Here is a 22,847-nt window from a genome sequence, read left to right on the forward strand (position 1 = left end):
ATATGCATTGTAGTTACCTGTAGATAACTGGTTATTAGAGATTTGAGACTTTCAAAAGTAGAATTTCCTAAAGCATATTCATTTTATTTTGCCTGATGATATATTAGCTTCAGTTTAGTTTCTAGAGTTATGACTTGTTAAAATAAAAGTTATTTTGTTTTGATTATAATATGTGAAGGATACAGATTCCATACAGGAGTTTTATTTCCTATTATACAGGGTATAGAAGGAACAGGGAATAAAATATTTATTCTGAGGCCAGTAATTTGTTTTGTTTTTAAGACTGTTAATATGCCACAGGTATGTCATATAGCACATATAGAGCAAATATCCCCAGGTGTTTAGTATTGGCAGTATTACTTTATTTCTTTATTTTTCTTGATATTTATATGCTTAAATGAAATAATGGGCAGTTGAGGAGACTGTAGACCTAGTCTATGTAGTTATGGACTACAGACGTGGCCTGCTGCTGGTCTTATCGATTTTTCTGTTATTTAAAACATTTCATACTTTTAGTATTGAAGGGGGGCTGGAGCGATATAGCACAGCGGTAGGGCATTTGCCTTTCACGTGGTCCACCCGTGTTCAATTCCTCCACCCCTCTCGGAGAGCCCGGCAAGCTACTGAGAGTATCTTGCCCGCATGGCAGAGCCTGGCTAGCTACCCGTGCATATTGGATATACCAAAAACAGTAACAATAAGTCTCACAATGAGAGACGTTACTGGTGCCCACTCGAACAAATAGATGAGCAATGGGATGACAGTGACAGTGACAGTATTGAAGGGACAGCAAACGCAGCATGAACTGAATAAAGTATGATAGGCGGAGAAAGATGGTTGAACCTGGGTTTTGTTCTTTATAACACTACATGAAGTTGACGTGTCACTTAATATCTTCTAATTTATATTAGGGGTTAGTCATGCTCACTTTTCTGAATTGTTAGAATTAAATTGGATTGTCTTTGTAAGGATTCATAAAGTGTTTGGCATATTAGCAGCCTTTCAGAAAACATTGGCTCTGCCCCCTTTCACTAATGGAAAATATTAAAAATTTTGGTTGGTATGATGCACAGCAGGGAGGGCATTTGCCTTTCACACGGCCAACCAGGGTTCAATTCCTCTGTCCCTGTTGGAGAACCTGGCAAGCTACCGAGAATATCCCACCCCCACAGCAGAGCCTGGCAAGCTACCAGACTTGCGTATTCGAAGTGCCAAAAACAGTAAGAACAAGTCTCACAATGGAGACGTTACTGGTGCCCGTTTGAGAAAATTGATGAGCAATGGGATGACAGTGATTAAAAATTTACTTAGAGTAAAACATTTAAGTTTATATGGCTTAGTGTTATGAGCCAAACACAATTGAGTTCCCACATAAGACTGTTAACTTTACATGTAAGATTTCTCTCTTCCCAACTTTATTTTTGGCACTTAAATAATTGTGATCCAGAAAAGACAAGTAATTGCTTCAACCTAGTTTCCTGATGGGACTGGAGCGATAGCATAGCAGTAGGGCGTTTGCTTTGCATGTGGCCAACCCGGGTTTGATTCCTCTGCCCTTTTCGGAGAGTATCTTGCCCACACGGCAGAGCCTGGCAAGCTACCTGTGGCGTACTCGATATGCCAAAAACAGTAACAAGTCTCACAGTAGAGATGTTACTGGTGCCCACTTGAGCAAATCGATGAGCAACGGGATGACAGTGACAGTTTTGTGATTGTTCCATAATGTGGGGCTATGCCTTAGTTTTGATAGGAGAAGGAAGGGAGGCAAGAGCCAAAAAGATGGCAGTGAACAGAAGTTGAGAGGCCTGGGGAGAGGAGAGGAGAGAAAGGAGACTCCTTATTTCTTTAGTCTTAACTCAGTATGGTGAAGTTTTATTTTCCATTGATTCTTTTTCTGATTCTCATGAACAGATAGTCTTTAACTTTGAAACATCTAAAGTCGAATTAGATGTTTCGCAGTAAGAATTCTTGATTATTGTTTTAAATTTAGTTTTATGTTATCTAACAATTTAAAGACATGAATTCTGTTAAATGCTTTAGGGTCTATACATATTAGGAATTTTCCTGTCTTTAAATATATAGTTAGACATCTTTTTTTAGATCATTAAGGAAGGTTTTCCTCACACTGCATTTATTAGTAAGCTAGAAAAAGTGGTCGCATCGATTTTAGGAGAATAATGCCAGTTTATGTTAAGGATTTGGTTACCCCTTGATAGGAGAAAATAAAATGATTGGAATACTAAGTAAACTTCTATTTTGATAAGTTAAGATTTCTCTGATATTTCTTTATTCCAGTTATTCAACTTCTAAATAGCCTTTGAAATTTTGAGATTATCTTCCATGAAGTAATTTTATTTTACTTTAAATATAAAATTTAGATATGGGTGGCAAGAAAAAACAGATAATTTCTACAGATAATATTATAGTTGGGCTATTTGACTTTTTAGCTTGATGGAAATAATGAAGCTTCTGTCCCACATTCTAGTTATTATAGAATTTATACCTAAATGTCAAATCATTTAATTCTGCTTAATTTCTTTTTCCCCTTTGGGTGGCAGTGGGGGGTTGTGAGGTGGGGAGCACTGGTGGGAGGTGGGGGAACACCCTGTGTTATTCAGGGCTTACTCCTGGCTCTGTGCCAGAATCACCCCTTGTGGGGCTTGGGGCCCATAGGTGGTGACAGGAATGGAACCCAGGTCAGCCCCGTGCAAGGCTAGTGCCCTATGCGCCGTGCTATCACTCCTGTCCCTCATTCTGTTATATATTAATTAAAATGCATGGTAATTTTAAACTGAATAGGATATTTTTTGTATTTCAGACCACTTATGTGTGTTGTATTGTTAAGGAAAAAACATTGTTTTGTGACCTAAAATGGCTATCACATTGATATGATAATGTTCATTATAGAGATACCAATCTATTTGGCTCATCTACTATACATTGTTGGTAGGATTCGATTAGATATTATGTGTGGACCCACACAGCAGAGCCCGGCAAGTTCCCTGTGGCATATTTGATATGTCAAAAACAGTAAGAATAACAGGTCTCATTCCCCTGACCCTGAAAGAGCCTCCAATAGTTGGGAAAGATGAATAAGGAGAGGCTGCTAAAAATCTCAAGGCTTGGACAAATGGAGACGTTACTGGCACCTGCTCAAGTAAATGGATGAACAATGGGATGACAGTGACAGTGATATAGTGATTATGTATGGAAGGTGGTTTTAACATTTAGGGGCATTGCGCAAAACTGAGAGATTATTATTACCTGGGGTTGTAAACATAGTTAGAATACTATCAGAATTGGCATTCTTCTTATAATAATTGAATTCTGTTATTATTATTATTGTTGTTGAATTACTGCTGAGATAGAGCATTACAAAGCTGTTCATGATTGAGCTTCAGTTATACAATGTTCCAACACCCATCCCTCCACCAGTGTAATTTCCCAGCACCAGTGTCCCCAGTTTTCCTCCCATCTCTCCCCACCCCCGCCTACTTATCTGGCAGACACCTCTCTTCTCTCTGTCTCTTTCTCTTTCTCTCTCATTTTAGGCATTATGGTTTGCAATACAGATGCTGAAAGGTTATCATGTAAATCCCGTTACCTATTTTCAACACTGAGTTCTTGTCCAGAGTGATTATTCCCAATTAATGTTGTCATTATAGACCCTCCTCTCACTTAACTACCCCTCACACCCTTGTGGTAATTTCCAACCATTGATCAGTCCTCCTAACCTGTTTTCCCTGGCCTTGAATATTAGTTTCATTTGTTTTTAGTTTCACAAATAAATGCAGTCATTTTATATCTGTCCCTCTCTTTCTGACTCATTTCACTCAGTATGATACTCTCCAGGTCTGTACATTTATAGGCAAAATTCATGACTTCATTTTTCTTAACAGCTGTGTAGTATTCCATTGCATGGATATACCATTGTGAATTTCAGAGGAAAAACATTGGGGCATGGGACTCGAGCTTTCCGTGGCCAAGAGCTATTCTTCTGGCCAGCCCATGGGAAAGAGAGAAACAGGGCCCCAGGCTGGTCGGTAGTCAGTTTATTTCTCTCTCCTCCCCTATGTCTGATCCCTCCCCTTACAGCACAATCGTAGTCATAATTTTGATCATAGTCCAGGTCATCATAGTTCCATTATCCTAGTCTCTTGTAGACCTCAAAGTCCTCTACGTCGCTTACCCCTTACAGCATAGTTATATAGAAATCATGAAGGTGGGGGTACACATAGGTGGGGTTGAACATTGTCATAACAACAAACAGAGGTAAAGTCACCCCTTCAGGGGAAGTTCTAGGAGATTAACGCCAGGACAAAATCTCATCTGAGGGTTCAGCACTCTAGATTACTAGGAGATCCGCTGGTAGATGTTGAGGTCTTTAATCCTTTTGTGCATGATGTTAGGTAGAGCTCAGAGTTTTTCTTTTCTTTTTTTTTTTTTACATGTAGTTAGCCAGTTTTCCCAGCACTACTTGTTAAAGAGGCTTTCTTAGCTCCACTTCATATTTCTTGCTGCCTTATCAAAGATTAGGTAATCATATATTTGAGGGTCTGTGCCAAGATATTCAACTCTGTTCCATTGGTCTGTGAGTCTCTTCATTCCAATACCATGCTGTTTTAATTACTACTGCTTTGTAGTGCAGTTTCAAGTTGGGGAAAGTGATGCCTCCCAACTTCTTTTTCCCAAGGATTACTTCAGCTATTTGGGGAGTTACTCCATATGTGTTTCAGGAGTGTTTGATCTATTTTTTTGAAAAATATCATGGGTATTCTTATAGGAACTCACTGAATCTGGATAATGCTTTGGGGAGTATTGCCATTTTGAAACCTGCCAATCTACTATACATATCTATTGTTTCTAGGAGCTTTTTGGTAGAGATGTTAGGGTTCTCTAAGTATAATATCATGTCATCCGCAAATAGTAAGAGCTTGACTTGTTCCTTGTTCCTTGTAACTGGATGCCCTTAATATCTCTTTCTTCCCTAACTGATGTGGCGAGTACTTCAAGTACTATATTGAATAGAAGTGATGAAAGTGGGTAACCTTGTCTTGTCCCCAATCTTAGAGGGAAGGCTTTTAGTTTTTCTCCATTGAGAATAATGCTTGCTATGGGCTTGTGGTAGATAGATGGCTTTGATTACATCGAGGAAAGTTCCTTCAACTCCCATTTTGCTGAGTTTTTATCATAAATGGGTCCTTGATCTTGTCAGATTGCCTTCTCTGCATCTGTTGATATGATCGTAGCACTAGCACTGTGGTCCCGTTGTTCATTGATTTGTTCGAGCAGGCACCAGTAATGTCTCTATTGTGAGACTTGTTGTTACTGTTTTTGGCATATCAAATATGGTATGGTAGCTTGCCAGGCTCTGCCGTGCAGGCGGGATACTCTTGGGAGCTTGCCAAGCTCTCTGAGAGGGATGTAGGAATTGAACCGGGGTTGGCCGCATGCAAGGCAAACGCCTTACCTGCTATGCTATCACTCCAGTCCAGTAGATATGATCATATGGTTTTTATCTTTTCCCACACCTATGTGTAAGAAGCCCCAACCCCTCATGCTTGGGGGAATTTAACTAGGCTGTAAGAGTGGGCTGGGGGTTCCAGGCCAGTTCCAGTGCGAGATTTGGAGAAGCCAGATCGAGATCCAGATGCAGAGGAGAAGGAGAATGCAGTAGCATGGGGGAGGAAGAAGCAGGAGGAGAATCAGAGGAAAATGGAGATGGGAATGGAATAAACTGCAACTGAGACCAACCAGCCTGGCCCTCGTTCCTTCCTTTGCTCATTCCTCTTCATCACCAGTGGGGTGGGGGAAGTGGCATCAGACTACCAAACGCGGGTGGTGGGGGAGAGATAGAGCGCCGCTGTCCTGTGCCCCTTTTTTTTGTGTTTACACAGTCATAGTGTATGATCTTTTTGATGTGCCATTGGATTCTATTTGCTAGCATTTTGTTGAGGATCTTTGCATCTGTGTTCACCAGAGATATATGTCTATATTTTTCTCTTTTTGTGGTGGCTCTGTTTGCTCTGGGTTTCAGGGTGTATCTGCCTCATAGAAACTGTTTGGGAGTTTCTGTTTCTTCAGTTTCCTGGAAAAGTTTGAAAAGGTTTGGCAATAGGTTCTCTTTAAAGGTTTGGAAGAATTTACTAGTGAGACCATCTGGGTCTGGGCTTTTGTTTTTGGGAAAACTTTATTACCATTTCAATTTCCTCTATTGTTGATAGGTCTGTTCAGATATTCCAAATCTTCTTCAGACTTGGGAATTTATTCATTTCTTCAATGTTCTCTTGTTTTGTGCCATGAATTTTTTCAAAGTAATCTCTAATGATCCTATGTATTTCTTCAGTTGCTATTGTGATGTTCCCCTTTGCATTTCTGATATGGTTTATTATGTTCCTCTCTCCCTGTTTCTTTGTGAATCTTATTAGTTAGTGGTTTATTGATCTTGTTTATTTTCTCAAAGAACCAGCTCTTAGTTTCATTGATCTTTTGGACTGATTTTTGGGCTTTTAACTCATTGATTCTGCTCTAACGTCTATTATTTCCTTCTTCTTGCTTGGTTTGGGCTTTTTTTGTTGGCATTTTCCAATATCTTAAATTCTGAGGTTAAGTTTTTGATGTGGGCCATTTCTTCTTTCCTGATGAACTATTGTAGAGCTATAAACTTTCCCCTTAACACTGCTTTAAAAAAAAAAAAGAATCACCATGAGAAAAGTTACACAGCTTTCAGGTTTAAGTCTCTGTCATACAATGATCAAACACCCATCCCTTCACCAGTGCACATGTTCCACCACCAAGAACCCCAGTATACATACCATCCTATCCCAACACCGTCCCCCCACTTTCCCCACCGTCGCCTGTGTGGCTAATGATTTTCACTTTACACTCTCTTCACTTTGATTACATTCAATATTTCAACAGAAAACTCACTATTATTATTTGGAATTTCCCCCAACGAAAAGACAAGGCATCATTTGATAATTTGTTTTCCATGGCTGAGAATAAAGAGCATATGAGGTTGCACGGCCGCAACAGCAGCTGCGCGGTTTTGGATTTCTAGTATTTTAGTAATTAAGTCCAGAGAAATTTCTGCCAGAAGTTGTGTCACTGCAAGCTCGTACCTCTTTTAGTGGGCTCTAAAAGATGGTGGTCACCACACTGCTGCCACCGCTGAAAGGAAAGGCTGAGAGAGAAAAACCTTTCCCCTCCCAGAGAGGCATGCGGTCATAGCTTAGTTCACAGTCTAGAGGCATTTCTGCAAGAAACTGCTAGGTTCCGAAAGTAGTTAGTGGGCCTCTGGGATCATGGGTGTTCAGGATCGGGGCAGCCGTTCGTGTGGGGCTGCTCAGGGTCTTGTCTGGGCGGAAAGCTTTTGCTGTGTCCCACAAGTTCTGGTCGCTTGTGTCCTCATTTTCATTTGTTTCCAGGAATCTTTCTATTTCCACTTTGATTTCCTCTCTAACCTACTGGTTGTTCAGTAGTGAGCAGTTTAATTTCCAGGTGTTCAATTTGATTCTCCATTTTTATGTGTGATTCTCTTCTATTTTAAGTGCCTCATGGTCTGAAAAGATGATATAATTTATATCCTCTTAATTTTATGGAGGTACATTTCATGGCCCAGCATGTGGTCTATCTTGGAGAATGTCCCGTGTGCAATGGAGAAAAATGTGTGTTAAGTTTTTAGGGGGAAGAAAAGTCCTGTATATATTTACTAACCCCTCTCTTCCATTTCTTCCTTAGTAAAGTATTTCCTTGCTGAACTTTAGTCTGGTTGATCTATCAAGATATGACAATGTGGTTTTATTTATTTATTTATTTATCTTTGCTTTTTGGGTCACACCCAGCGATGCACAGGGGTTACTCCTGGCTCTGCACTCAGGAATTACTCCTGGTGGTGCTCTGGGGACCATATAGGATGCAGCGAATCGAATCTGGGTCAGCCGCGTGCAAGGCAAACACCCTATCTGCTCTGCCATCACTCCAGCCTTGACAATATGGTTTTAGTCTCCAACTACTATTATGTTGCTATTGCTGTCTTTCTTCAAATCTATTAGCAGTTATTTCAAGTATTTTGAAACATTAAGTGCATATACATTTAGGAGTGTGAGTTCTTTCTGGTGAATTGATCCCTGGATCATTAAGAAATGACCTTCACTGTCTCTTATAGCTTTCTTCAGGCTGAAGTCTATGCAGTCTGATACTAGAATGGCCACCTCGGCTTTTTTGAGGGGGTTATTTGCTTGGAGAATTGCTTTCCGGCCTTTGACTTTGAATCTGTGTTTGCTTTGATTGTTCACATGTATTTCTTGTAGATAGCAGAATGTTAGGTTCAATTTTCTAATCCATGATGCCACTCTGTGCCTCTTGACTGGTGCATTTAGTCCATTGACATTGAGAGATTTTTTTGTGATGGGGATTTGTGCCATTTTTGTGTACAAGTTTGAGGTGTCTTATCTTAAAGTAGCCATTTAGTTTTTGTAACAATGGCTTTGTGTCTATGGATTTCCTGAGTTGGTCTTTATCTGTGAAATTGTGTATTGTTCTGTCAAATCTGAACAAGAGTCTGGCTAGGTAATTCTTGGTGATGAGTTTGTTCACTATATCCCACCACTTCTTTGGGCCCAGAGGGTTTCATCTAATAAGTCTGCTGTGAATCTTATGGATGCTTCATTATAAGCAATTTCCTTCTTTGATCTCGCTGCTTTCAGTACTCTATCTGTATTTATGTTTTCTGCCATTCTGAGTAAAATGCCTTGGGGTATTTTTGTTTGAATTCTCTTAGCTGGTACCCTTTGGGCCTCCTGGATTTGGGTGCATGCAATCTTCAGCTCTGGGAACTTCTCAGTGATGATAGTTTTAACGCTTGCTTCTTCATCAGGGTCTTCTTTCTGCCCCTCTAGTACTCCAATGATTCTTATGTCATTCTCTTGACATCATCCGATTTTCTCTCATCATCTGTTGGTTTACTTTGAGGACCTTTTCCATCTTCTGCAGTAGTCTGGAGATACTCTGTACCTCGTCTTGGAGCTCACTGATTCTGTCTTCAGCAGCTGATACTCTGATGATGAGGCCATCCAGTGAGTTTTTCATTTCACCTACCAGGTTTTTCAGGTTTGTCATTTTTGCTTGTATTTTCATTTGCATTTTCCTGAATTCTGTTCCCATATCCTCCTGTATTTTATTGGTGGTGTGTTCCATTGTTTCTCTGAGCTCCTTATGCATCCTTAACAGTTCCATACTAAATTCCTTATCAGAGAGGTTATATAGCTCATTATTACTTGTTGGGTCACCTGGGCTAGATTCTTCACTTACTTAGCCTGGTGGGATTCTGTGTTGCTTTACCATTGTGATCTTTGCCACTTAGGGTTGTTACCTATGTTTTTTTTGTGTGTGGTTAGTAGTCTAAGTTAGGATGTCTTTGTATGTGTAGAATGAGTCAGAGTGGTGAAGAAATTTGGGACAGCTCTGAGTTCAGGAGGTAACTGAGAGGGGAAAAATTTTCACCGAGGGCCAGTAAGCCTGCCCTGATGTCTAAGTGCTGTTCCCTCTCAGCATGGAGTGGCCACAGAATTGTCATTTTTGATAGAATTATATGGGGAAGTGAGTTTTGTTTTCAAGCTGAGTAGAGATTATAATATACCAAAAGAAAAAATGTAATAAATACTTGAAAAAAATCCGGAAGTATATGATTAATTTATGTCTATCTATTTTAGCATTTAGTTGACTTTGACCTGGATCTGTCTTTAAGGTTTTGTATACATCAATGGCAGAATCCTCCAGTGATTCAGACCAATTCCGCTCTCGTGGCCGATTGAGTCAATGGCCTACCAGGTCAGCCTACAGTGAAAATCGAAATCGTCCTGCAGTAGATGTTACTCAGAAGGTCAACACTATAACAAGTACTCTACAGGTTGGTTTTGTAATAGTTTTATTTAATAGATATTAAATAGCTTAGGCTGAAAAATAATTTGTGTAGAATAACATGGGGTTAGTCCTTTTTGCCTTGCCGCAGGGAACTTAGTTTACCTTAAAGCAATGTCCTTTCTGTATGGACACAGGAAGACAGTTAATATTATGCTTTGTAACTTGGGAGCTGATTGACTTCAATAATATTTACTCCTGGGCATCTGCTTTCTTGACTCAGTTGCCTTTCGTTCCTAGCACCCCAAAAGCAGCGTCCCGACGAGGGATGGAATGGACCAGGGCAAGCTGTGAGCTACCCTGGCATTGAAATGGGCCAGGCCAAAGCACCACAATACTCAACTATAAGTTGAGAGCATGGTCATAGACAAATGCTGTGATGATCCAAAAGTAATGACAAGACTAGGAAACTGCTAGGGTTAGGAAGACTAACCTGGCTTGTGGTCTGGAATATATAGTGAATATCCTCAGGAAGAACCAAACTTTAAGTCTGATATATCTCTTACTGTTCTTATGCAGAATGACATTGCTAGAAATATTAGAAGTAAATTTGCTACAACTATTTAAGTGGATTACTAGTGAGGAAGGAAGAAAGCAACAAACCCTTGTTTGGATCCCACCCTTGAGTGGATCTCCTAGTAATCTGGAGTAATCTCCTTAGATGAGATTTTGTTAATCTCCTAAAGAAATGGTTTTACGGCCAGGGCCGGGGCTCTGCTCCGGCCGGCCGGGCTTTCGGCCCGGGTGCCCATGTCTCTGCAGAGCCGGTGGATGTGCAACGAGCGGGAACCAGAGACAGCTTTAGGAATTGGGGTTCCAGCAAATGCTTGCACCCGTGTATGGAGACTGTGAACTAAGCTTTTGCTCCACGCCGGCTAATGGAGGAAGTACCCTCTGCACCTAAAGACTGTGAATTCAGAGACTTCTTACAGCAATGCCCTGGGACTGTGAGCTGGGCTATGTAATTTCTGGCAGAATTTTCCCTGGACTTTATACAGAAATCCAAAACCGCGCAGACTTAACATTTATAATTGTCAGCAATGTGAAACAGTTCCATTTGAACAGGTCTGACTTGGGGGGGGAAAACTCCAAATAATAACAGTAAGTTTTTGTTGAAATATTGAAGGTTTTTAATGTAACAGCCACCTCTGGACTGTGAACTAAGCAAAAGCCCCACGCTGGCCGACGCGGCGTGGAGTACACCATACTATGAGGCGCAGGAAGGGGGATGAGGGGGAAAAATAAAAAAAAGAAAAAAAAAAGGGAAAAGGAAAAAGGAAAAAAAAAAGAGAGAGAGAGAGAGTTATGTCAACTATAGTGAGTTTTGTGTTGAATTATAGAATGTAATCAAGGTAAAGAAAAAATGAAGTGAAATTCATTAGTTATACAGTAGGGGGTAGGGGGTGGGGGTGGGGGATATACTGGGGTTTTTGGTGGTGGAATATGGGCACTGGTGAAGGGATGGGTGTTTGAATATTGTATAACTGACATATAAACCTGAGAACTTTGTAACTTTCCACATGGTGATTTAATAAAAATTTAAAATTAAAAAAAAAAAAGAAATGGTTTTACCCCTCTTTGTTGATTTGTTAATGTTCAACCCACCTTTGTGTCACCCCCCTATGTAATGGCTATATAAACTAAGACTGTAAGGGGAGAAGAAACAGAGGCAAGACAGAAGACACAGAAGAAGACACAAAAGCAAGAGGGAAGACACAGAAGTGGAGAGAAGACACAGAAGCAGAGACAGAGAGAGGTCGGAAGAGACCAGAGGAGAGACTACAGAGACAGAGATAGAGAGTCAGACAGAAGAGAGCACAGCCGCACACACAGAAGCAGAACACAGGGAGGAGCCATCCCGATCCGGTCCATACACAGCGGCTTGAGAGCACTGAATGTGAGCGGCGAGAGAGAGCGCTGCCCCGAGAGCCCACGAACACAACACACACATCATCAACCCCTTCCATGCGTGCTTTTGTATTTTTTACAATTTTGGAAAATTATTCGTTTAAACTTTTATAGCCAAATCAGATTACCATAAAATGAATGTCTTAAAATAGCAGAACTTTATTTATTTATTTTTAAAAATTTATTTATTTTTTAATTAGTGAATCACCGTGAGGGTACAGTTACAGATTTACACATTTTCGTGCTTGTGTTTCCCTCATACAATGTTCGAGAATCCATCCCTCCACCAGTGCCCATTCCCTTCCACCCCCGAATCCCATCTCCCCCCACCCCACCCTGCCTCTGTGGCAGGGCATTCCCTTTTGTTCTCTCTATCCAATTGGGTGTTGTGGTTTGCAATAGGAGTATTGAGTGGCCATTGTGTTCAGTCTCTAGTCTACTTTCAGCATGCATCTCCCTTCCCCCATGTGGCCTCCAACAACATTTTACTTGGTGTTCCCTTCTCTATCTGAACTGCCTTTTCCCCCAGCATGTGAGGCCATCTTCCAAGCCATGGAGCCAACCTCCTGATACTTATTGCTACTATTCTTGGGTGTAAGTCTCCTACTCTGTTATTTTATATTCCACAGATGAGTGCAATCTTTCTATGTCTGTCTCTCTCTCTTTTTGACTCATTTCACTTAGCATGATACTTTCCATGTTGATCCACTTATATGCAAAGTTCATGACTTCATCCTTTCTAACAGCTGCATAGTATTCCATTGTATAGATGTACCAAAGTTTCTTCAACCAGTGATCTGTTCCAGGGCACTCGGGAATTTTTCAGATTCTGGCTATTGTAAACAGTGCTGCGATGAACATATAAGTGCAGATGTCATTTTGACCTATACTTTTTTGCTTCTCCAGGATATATTCCCAGTAGTGGTATTGCTGGGTCAAATGGGAGCTCAATTTCTCATTGTTTGAGAAGCGTGCATATTGTTTTCCAAAAGGGCTGAACCAGTCGGCATTCCACCAGTGGAGTAGAAGGGTCCCTTTCTCCCCACATCCTCTCCAACAGCAGTTGCTTTTGTTCTTTTGGATGTGTGCCATTCTCTTTGGTGTGAGGTGGTATCTCATGGTTATTTTGATCTGCATCTCCCTGATGATTAGTGATGTAGAGCACTTTTTCATGTGCCTTTTGGCCATTTGTATCTCTTCCTTGGGAAAGTTTCTGTTCATTTCTTCGGCCCATTTTCTGATGGGGTTGGATGTTTTCTTCTTGTAGAGTTCAACCAGTGCCTTATATACCTCTTGATATCAACCTTGATATCAACCTCTTATCATGGGTATTGGGTGAATATCCTTTCCCATTTTGTAGATTGTCTTTGTATTCTGGTCACTGTATCTTTTTCAGTGCAGAAGCTTCTTAGTTTAATGTAGTCCCATTTGTTTATCTCTGTTTCCACTTGGTCGGTCAGTTGCGTGTCATCTTTGAAGATACCTTTATCTTCAATATCATGGAGGGTTTTGCCGACCTTGTCTTCAATGTACCTTATGGTTTGTGGTCTGATATTGAGGTCTTTAATCCATTTTGATCTGACTTTTGTGTATGGTGTCAGGTTCAGGTCTAAGCCCATTCTTTTGCATGTAACTTTGAAAGTCTGTATGCCATGAAACAAGAGAACCTAAAAGAAATGGATGAATTCCTTAATTCCTGCAATTTCCCAAGACTGAACTAAGAAGACTTGGAATACCTGAATAGACCTATTAATATCAAGGAAATTAAAACTGTAATCAAAAGTCTCCTCAAAAACAAAAGTCCAGGTCCAGATGGATTCACTGGCGAATTCTTCCAAACATTTAAAGAATACCTGTTGCCAGTTCACCTCAAGCTTTTCCAGGAAATTGAAAAAACAGGAACTCTCCCAAACAGTTTCTATGAAGCACATATCTTCCTAATACCAAAGCAAATAAAGACACCACTAACAAAGAAAATTATAGACCAATATCCCTGATGAACACTGATGTGAAGATCCTCAACAAAATATTAGCAAATAGGATCCAACAACTCATCAAAAAGATCATACACAATGACCAAGTGGGATTCATCTGGGGATGCAAGGATGGTTTAACATTCGGAAATCAATCAACATAATCCATCATATCAACAAAAGTAAAGATAAAAAACCATATGATCATATCAATAGATGCAGAGAAAGCATTTGACAAGATCCACCATCCATTCATGATGAAAACCCTCACCAAAATGGGTTTTGGAGGAACTTTCCTCAAGATAGTCAAAGCCATCTACCACAAGTCTACGGCAAGAATTATTCTCAATGTGGAGAAACTAAGGACCTTTCCTCAAAGATCAGGGACAAGACAAGGATGCCCACTGTCACCACTTCTGTTCAATATAGTACTGGAAGTACTTGCAATAGCTGTTAGGCCAGAAAAAGAGATTAAGGGCATCCAGATAGGAAAGGAAGAAATCAAACTCTCACTATTCAGACGATATGATACTATATCTAGAGAAGCCTAAAGCCTCTAGTAAGAAACTCTTAGAAACAATAGACTTGTGCAGTAAAGTTGCAGGCTATAAAATCAATACCCAAAAATCCATGGCCTTCCTATATGCAAACAATGAAACAGAGGAAAGGGAAATGAAAAAAGCAATCCCATTCACAATCGTGCCCCAGAAAATCAAGTACCTCGGAATCAGCTTAACCAAGGAAGTAAAGGACCTCTACAAAGAAAACTATAAAACGCTACTCCATGAAATAAAAGAAGACATGAGGAAATGGAAACATATCCCCTGCTCATGGATAGGGAGAATCAACATTGTCAAAATGGCAATAGTCCCCAAAGCACTATACAGATTCAACATGATCCCTATAAGGATACCCATGACATTCTTCAAAGAAATGGATCAAGCAATCCTGATATTCATATGGAACAACAAATGCCCACGGATAGCTAAAACAATTCTTGGGAAAAAGATGATGGGAGGCATCACCCTCCCCAACCTCAAACTTGACTGCAAAGCGGTAACAATTAAAACAGCATGGTACTGGAACAAAGGCAGAGCCGCAGAACAATGGAACAGGGTGGAATATCCCTACACACAACCCGAAATGTATGATCATCTAATCTTTGATAAGGGAGCAAGAAATATGAAGTGGAGCAAGGAAAGCCTCTTTAACAAATGGTGTTAGCAGAACTTTATTTTTAAAGAGTCCTGTTGGTAGGTCTGAATCTGTGAATATTTGGGATGTCATTGGACTAGAATTAGGCTGTCGGTAAGATTGCATATCTCTTTTACCCCTTTCTTTTGCTTTTTTGGGCCATAACCAGCAGTGCTTTCTCCTCACTCTGTGTGTGGCATCATTGCTAGTGATGTTCATGGTAATATATGCAGTGTTGGGGATCAAACCAGGGCTGGCTATATGCAAGAGTCTCACCCGCTGTACAGTATATCTGCACAGTATATCTCTGGTTCTGTATTCCTTTCTTGAGGCCCTTTGAGAATAATGCCCTTTCCCTTGCCTCTTCCAGTATGCAGGCTGCCCACATTTCTTGCTCTATAACCTTCTTCCTTTGGCTTAAAAGTCAGCAGGGGTGGCTTGAGTCCTTTTTATATCACTTCACTTTGATTACTCTTCCATTTCTCTCATTTACTTTTAAAGATACTTATGATTATGTTGGGTTTGCCCAATAAGTTAAGGCAATCTCCATGTTAAGGCTCTTAGTTAAATCCATGAAATCCCTTTTGCAATCATATTTAAAGTAAGATATGCACAGATCCTAGAGATTATGGTTTAGACACCTTTGGGCCCATTATTTTTTTCTGAACACAAGCAGTAAAGATATTTGAAATATATGAGTAGTGGAGTATTTTGAGATAAGACACTATTTTCAGGAGAAGTACTTATGGGAGTGAAACCTGTAGGAATTACCAATTTAACTTTTTGTGGATATGTACCTTTAGGAAGTTGCTTACAATTTGGCTAGGAGGATTATTTATGGATGATTAATACTGAGATATTTTTTGATTTAGCAACTATGAACTTTGAGAATGTTGGGAAGTTTAGGTAAGGGCAATTCACATCATCTCAGAAAGGATTTAGGAAAAAAAAACAGGGTAAAGAGTGACATAGTTGGGGCTGGAGTGATAGCACAGCGGTTAGGGTGTTTGCCTTGCATGCGACTGACCTGGGTTTGATTCCCAGCATCCCATATGGTCCCCCGAGCACCTCCAGGAGTAATTTGTGAGGGCATGAGCCAGGAGTAACCCCTGTGCATTGCTGGGGGTGACCCAAAAAGAAAAAAAAAGAGTGACATAGTCACATTGGGAAAGAAAACTCAGACTTTCCCCTTCTACCTTGTAGTCTCTTACTTTTGCTTTTTCTGGATAAATATACATGTTGCCTTCATTGCTTTTGGTAACTGTAAAAAGAGGTTAACTTATCCTGGAACAGGCATAATTTGACTTAGAATTTGGAAGACTCTTAAAACTTATTTAAATTAATAGAACATTGAATTTTTGGAGTATAAATTCAATACTTTCACAGGAATGAGACTAAGTATTAATCTTAAATATAGAAAAGAAATGCCTCTATTAACCTTTCATATAGAACATAGCTTTTAGGGGAAATCATTTTTGTTGTGGTGGGTTCTAAATTTATTGGTTTTAACTAAAGGATTGAGCACCCTCCCCCCTTTTCTTCGAATGCAATTTGGAGGTAAAAAATATTGAAATAACATATGATCGTAATAATTTGCTTCTACTGCACACAACCTACTGGATTGGGCAATTTAATATTTCTTTTCTGTGGAGTATGTGAATTAGTTTAGGTATACAAATTGTTGAAGACTATTTTTATAATTAATGATTTTTTACTGACTTATCGATCTCTGGATGAAAATTATATGCTTCAGGTTTCACATAGTAAGTTACCATATTTGAGTTTATCTTCAGTGGCATAATGAGATTTAGTTCATATTTATGAAGTATATTGACATTCATCTGAAACTGTATCTTTTATTATTAGTTGACTTTATTTCACATTTACTAAGACTGATTTGAAAAACATAGCTTGGAACAATTAATAATGCTCATCTTTTTTCTTCCTTGAGGATACCAGTCGGAACCTACAACAAGTCGACCAGATGCTTGGACAGTATCGAGAATATAGCAATGGACAAGCTGATGCTATAGAACATGTGAGAATATTACATATGTTTGAATTCTCTCTAACTCACATTTTTTTTAGATTCAGTTTTTGAGAAGAAAAGATGTATGATAAAAGAAATAACCATTATGAATATTTTCTTAACTTTTATACTGTGTTCCTATTTTATGGTTTAGGTTAGCTTTTCAGATAGCCTGCCTGCTATCTTTTTGGTTTGTTTTGTTTTGTTTTGGGGCCATACCCAAAGACGCCCAGTCTCTGCTCTCAGGAATTACTTCTGGTGGTACTTGGGGGACCATCTGGGAACCAGACCCACGTGGGACATCTGCAAAGCAAACTGTACCATAACCTTGGCCTGGATTGCCTGCTATCATAAATGGAGGAGTAGTTTCAATTGAATTTGAAAGGTTTAAATGTGAGGGGAAGAAGTTAGGATATGAATTAAACCAAAACAATGCAGCCATGAATTAAACTGAGACAGTAAATGTCCATCACAGAGACCCCACAGAAGGAATTAAGACTTTTAATGATGAGTTTATTTACTAACATTTTCATATTTTTATTTCATCAAAGCACTGTGTGTTGCAAGTTATTTATAGTTCGGTTTTTTGACAAAAAGCATTGCATCCTTGATCCCGCCCCAGTGTCAAGTTTCCCCCCTCCCCACAATGTTCCCAGGTTTCATCTCCTCCTCCCTTACCCCATTGCTAGCCTGCCATCTCTTAACAGGTACTTCTATATTTGCTTATTAAAGTTTGGGTCTTGTGATTTCAGTGTTGTTGACTGTTGTTTGGATATTTAGATGTATGATCACGACCGGTGATATAAACTGGGTCCCCTTAACCCCTGCCACTATTGCTTCTTCAGGGGATGAGTTATTTTAAATACTTCATTATTTAAACAAAACTCAGCTATCCCATAGTGCTTCTCAGTTCCACTCAAAAGAAGTAACAGTGTTGACAGTTTCTTGTATAACTTTTCTAGATACTTTCTGTGTATATGTAAGCATATATATGATTGCTTTTTGGACTGGAATAATAAGGCAGAATGTTAGGCAATTTCTTTTTGTTTATTTAACAGTGTATATATAATTTTCCATAAGACAGCTCTGTCTCATTGTTTTGATTGGTCTGTAATAATTCATAGTAGAGATGTATGTTAGGGGTCATACCTGACAGTGTATGATACAGCCTTTCTGGTATTTCCAGGTCAGTTGTGCTGTAGGGTCATCAAGGCTACACCCAGTGGTAACGGGGGACTTATAAAGCAAAAGTATTATCATCATTTGTTTTTGTTTTTGTTTTTGTTTTTTTGCTTTTGGGGTCACATCTGGCAATGCATAGGGGTCACTCCTGGCTCTGCACTCAGGAATTACCCCTGGCGATGCTCAGGGGACCATATGGATGGGATGCTGGGAATCGAACCCCGGCTTGGCCGCGTGCAGGGCAAACACCCTACCCGCTGTGCTATCACTCCAGCCCTGACATCATTTGTTTTTAATTGGATGCTTTGTATGGCATTATAATTGTATTACTGGAATAGAGGTAAATGGCCTCTCTCATGAGGTTTTTCTATTACTTTCATTTTGAAAACAAACTTAAAATTTCTTGATTCTACAAGATCTTTGATAGTAGCTAAGTGAGGGGAGGGGGCCAGCTATTGTAGATAAGTGGGGAGTAGAGGGGCCACCACTCTACATGCCACAGCCTGGCAAGCTACCTGTGATGTATTCGATATGCCAAAAACAGTAACAAAAATGGACCTCATTTGCCTACCCCTGGAAAAGCCCCCAATACAGCAGCATTGAAAAGGTTGATCAAGGAGAGGCTGCTAAAATTCCAGGGCCAAACTAGTCTGCCAAAATGAAGAAGGACTAAAATGACTGTCTGCACTTTTAATGCATGTACGGTGGTATTGGAAGCATTCATCGAGGACCTGATGGTGCAAGCTCAGAAGATCAAGTATGATGTCATTGGATTGACTGAGACGAGAAGGCATCAATCACATCATGCCATATTTGACACTAGAGAAGAACTGTTTCTCGGAATATGCAACAGTAGAGGCGTCGGTGGTGTCAGTATCCTTGTCAACACAAACTTGGCTATGAGCACAACCCCGACTGGACACTTAACGTTTGAATAGATGTGGCTCACTGCCGGCAGTTTCTATCTTTATCATCTATGTACCCACATCCAATTACGACGAAGAACAAATTGAGAAGTTCTACATGGAGCTGGAGAAATTCTATCAAGAAGACCACACCTTCTACAAGGTCATTGTTGGTGATTTTAATGCCAAGATAGGACCGAGAAGGTTGCTCGAAGAACTCCACATTGGGATCCACAGCCTAAATGGAATGATCTGGGTGAGAGACTGTCTGAATTCATCATGTTGACCAAGACCATCTATGGTAATTTGCAGTTCCAACCTAGGACATGGGAGTCTTCTGGTGGACAGTTCCAAAAAGATATTGTCCACATCATATTCAATTGATGGTTTTGCCTGACCAATGTTGCTATTGTCCCAAAATTCCAAATGGGATCAGACCACTGTCTCCTTCGTGCGAAATTCTACTTCATGAAGAGGGGAGAAAGAGCTGCAAATTTTAAGAAGAGAACTCCCAGAACAACCACCAACTGGAAGCTCTTTGGCACTATTGTGGCAATATGGGAAGATGCCATCGTTGACAACATTGATGAGGAATACAGTCGACTGGTTCAGCACCTCTATGAGTGTGCGAGGAACGCTGAGAGAGAGAAAGCCACAAAAAGATGCCTGTCTTTAGAAACTCTTGAGCTCATTTGCCAATGTGGTTTGGCACGAGCCTCAGGCAATCACAAGCTAACGTCCAAGCTCGCAAAGCTGTGCAGAGAAGAGATAAAGGAAGACCTCAAAGAGAGAAGAGCTGCAGTGTTGGCCGATGCGGCAGAAGCTGGGAAAAGTATTTGCAATGCCTGCATATCCTTTGCCAATTATAAGACCAAGATGACTGACCTCTGACATCCTGATGGATCTATCACATTTTCCAGAAGGGCAATGGAGAGGATTATTCACGACTTCTACTCAGATCTCTTTGATAGCCATGTCTACCTGCCCACATACCAAATTCCTCAGGATGGATATGTCGTTCCCGTGTTCTCCCTTCTGAAATCCGGCACCCCATTTTATGGAAAAAGAAGCATATAGCACCTGGTCCAGACAAGGTCAGACCTGAACACCTGAAGAATCTGCCGCCAGTACTCACCAATACACTAGCTTGGCTCTTCACACGCTACCTATCTGAATGCAAGGTTCCGTTCCACTGGAAAACCAGCAGGACTGTCTGTTGTACAAGAAGGGAGACATCCATTTATAAGCAAATTTCATGACTTTCATCTCTCCTAATAGCTGCATAGTATTCCATTGTGTAGATGTATCAAAGTTTCTTTAACCAGTCATCTGTTTTAGGAGAGTATCATGCTAAGTGAAATGAGTCAGAAAGAGAGGGGCAGACATAGAGGAACTGCACTCATTTGTGGAGTGTAGGGTAGAATCACATGAGGCTGACACCCAAGGACGGTAGATACAAGGGCCAGGGGGATTGCCCCATAGCTGGAAGACTGCTTCATGAGCAGAGGGGAGAAGGCAGATGGAATAGAGAAGGGATCACTAAGAAAATGATAGCTGGAGGAACCAGTTGGGATGGGAGATGCATGCCGAAAGTAGATAATGGACCACACATGATGACCTCTTAGTGTCTGTGTTGCAAGCTATAAAGAGAGAGTATGGGGAATATTGTCTGCCATGGAGGCAGGGGGAGGGTGGGAAGGGGGGATATACCCGGGATATTGGTTTTGGGGAATGTTCACTGGTGGAGGGATGGGTGTTTGGTCATTGTGAGATTGTAACCCAAACATGAAAGCTTGTAACTATCTCACGGTGATTCAATAAAATTAAAAATTTTTTTTTTAAAAAAAGAAGGGAGACATCCACAACATCAGCGACTATCAACCTATCTGCCTGTTGTCCATCATCTACAAGTTGTACACTCAAGTGATCCTGAATAGAATAGGCAGAACACTAATGAAGGACAACATGCGAGCAAGCCGGGTTCCGAAAAGGATTCAGCACGATCGACATATCCACATAGTGACCAAGCTTATTGAGGTTTCATGAGAGTTCAAGATGCCGCTCTGTCTAACGTTCATTTATCTAAAGAAGGCCTTTGATTCTGTTGAGACTGAAGCAGTCATTGAAGCCCTAGGCAAACAGGGCGTTCAAACTCAATACATCAGGATCCTCCATGAACTGTATTACGAATTCACCACCAGGTTCTCACCATTCTACAAAGAAGTGATCATTGACATAAAGAGAGGGGTTCGGCAGGGCAGCACCATTTCAGTGAAACTCTTCAGTGCCACCCTCGAGAACATCATGTGATAACTGGAATGGGAAGGAATGGGAGTGAAGATAGATGGTTGGCAACTACACCACCTCTGCTTCGCTGATGACATTCTCTTAACACCAAATATCAGCTCAGTGGCACGAATGCTGGCCGACTTCGACCATGAGTGTGGAAACGTCGGACTACAGCTGAATCTCACAAAGACAGTGTTCATGAGAAATGGACTAGTTCCTGATGTTCCATTTGCACTCTGAATGCAGCAGTTATGTGTACCAACATGAGAAATCAATGTCATGAATGACCTGGCACTGAGCTGCGCAGGAGGAAGGTGCCTGCAACACCTTCAAGAGTGTCGAAGAAGTTGTTAAGAGGACGAAGAACCTTTGGCTGTGGTCACGTATTTTCGACTTCACTGTCGAAAATGCACTAACTTCCTGCACTAACATATGCCTCAGCGACCTGGGCCCTACGAAAACAAGATCACGATCACGAAATCCCATTAATCATCAGTTTCTTGAGTGGGCTCAGTAATCTCTATTCGTACTTTCTCTGAGATTGTAGAAGTCTCTCTTGACTTGGCCCTCCCAATGATGTCACACTAGAGGCTCTTTCAGGGTCAGGGGAATGGGATCCAGCCTGTTACTTGATTTAGCATATGGATACACCATGGAAAGCTTGCAAGATTGTCCCATGTGGGCAGGAAACTCAGAAGCTTGAAAGTTTCTCCCAGAGGGAGAAGTAGGCTACAAGATATTGCATGGCTGCTTTGTAGCCGCACGCTTCTGGGAGCTCACTTTTAAGTCTCTAGATGTTGGCCGTTGATGGGATTACACACACCTGGGTTCCTCTGCCAGTACCTTCATGCGTGAGGCTCATCCGAACGTGTGGAGAGGGGCCTCGAGCATGGCTGTAGCTAGGTTCTGGTGGTCTTTGGCCGCCAGGAGCTCTGCTCGGTGTGGGGAGGGAAGCTGGAGCGCATCTTCTCCGAGGATCCCCGGGGAAGACAGCCAGGCGTGCGGGCAAGAGATTCACTGCAAAAACAGGATAAAAATGCTATTTGAGTCTTCTAAAGAAGAATAGAAAGAGCCATGCCTGGAACATCACGTTTCAGTCAAGTGAGTGAAGGAATCCGGAATTTCAACTTTTGTTGATGATCGAGAATCAGGGACACTGTCTTGTTTGCCAAGGCTTCGAAAATCAGATGGGCGGGACACGTAATGCAATTTAGAGATGACCTCTGGACTAGAGCTTTTACTGACTGGATTCCACTGGACGTCAAAAGAACGTGTGGTTTCCCACCTATGAGATGGTCAAACTTCTTCATCAAGACCCTGAATGAGAGATTTGAGGTGTTTTGTGTTCCTGGAGTGAGCAGAAGCCATTAGGCTACACTAGCATGTGACGGGGTGAATGGAGACGTTACTGGCGCCCTCCTGAGCAAATCGATGAGCAATGGGATG

At 40.9% G+C, this 22,847-nt stretch overlaps 1 protein-coding gene across 1 annotated transcript in view; it reads left to right on the plus strand.

Annotated features, from left to right (window-relative positions):
- The window catches only part of CEP128 (centrosomal protein 128), a 465,435-nt gene that overhangs the window by 17,863 nt on the left and 424,725 nt on the right, over nt 1-22,847 (plus strand). The window contains exons 3-4 of the mRNA XM_004610293.2: nt 9,749-9,910; nt 16,948-17,034. Of these exons, the coding sequence (XP_004610350.2) occupies nt 9,764-9,910; nt 16,948-17,034 (234 nt within the window). The 5' untranslated portion in view covers nt 9,749-9,763. The remainder of the gene's footprint in view (nt 1-9,748; nt 9,911-16,947; nt 17,035-22,847) is intronic.

The sequence above is a fragment of the Sorex araneus genome, chromosome 3, assembly GCF_027595985.1.
Source record: "Sorex araneus isolate mSorAra2 chromosome 3, mSorAra2.pri, whole genome shotgun sequence".
NCBI lineage: Eukaryota > Metazoa > Chordata > Mammalia > Eulipotyphla > Soricidae > Sorex > Sorex araneus.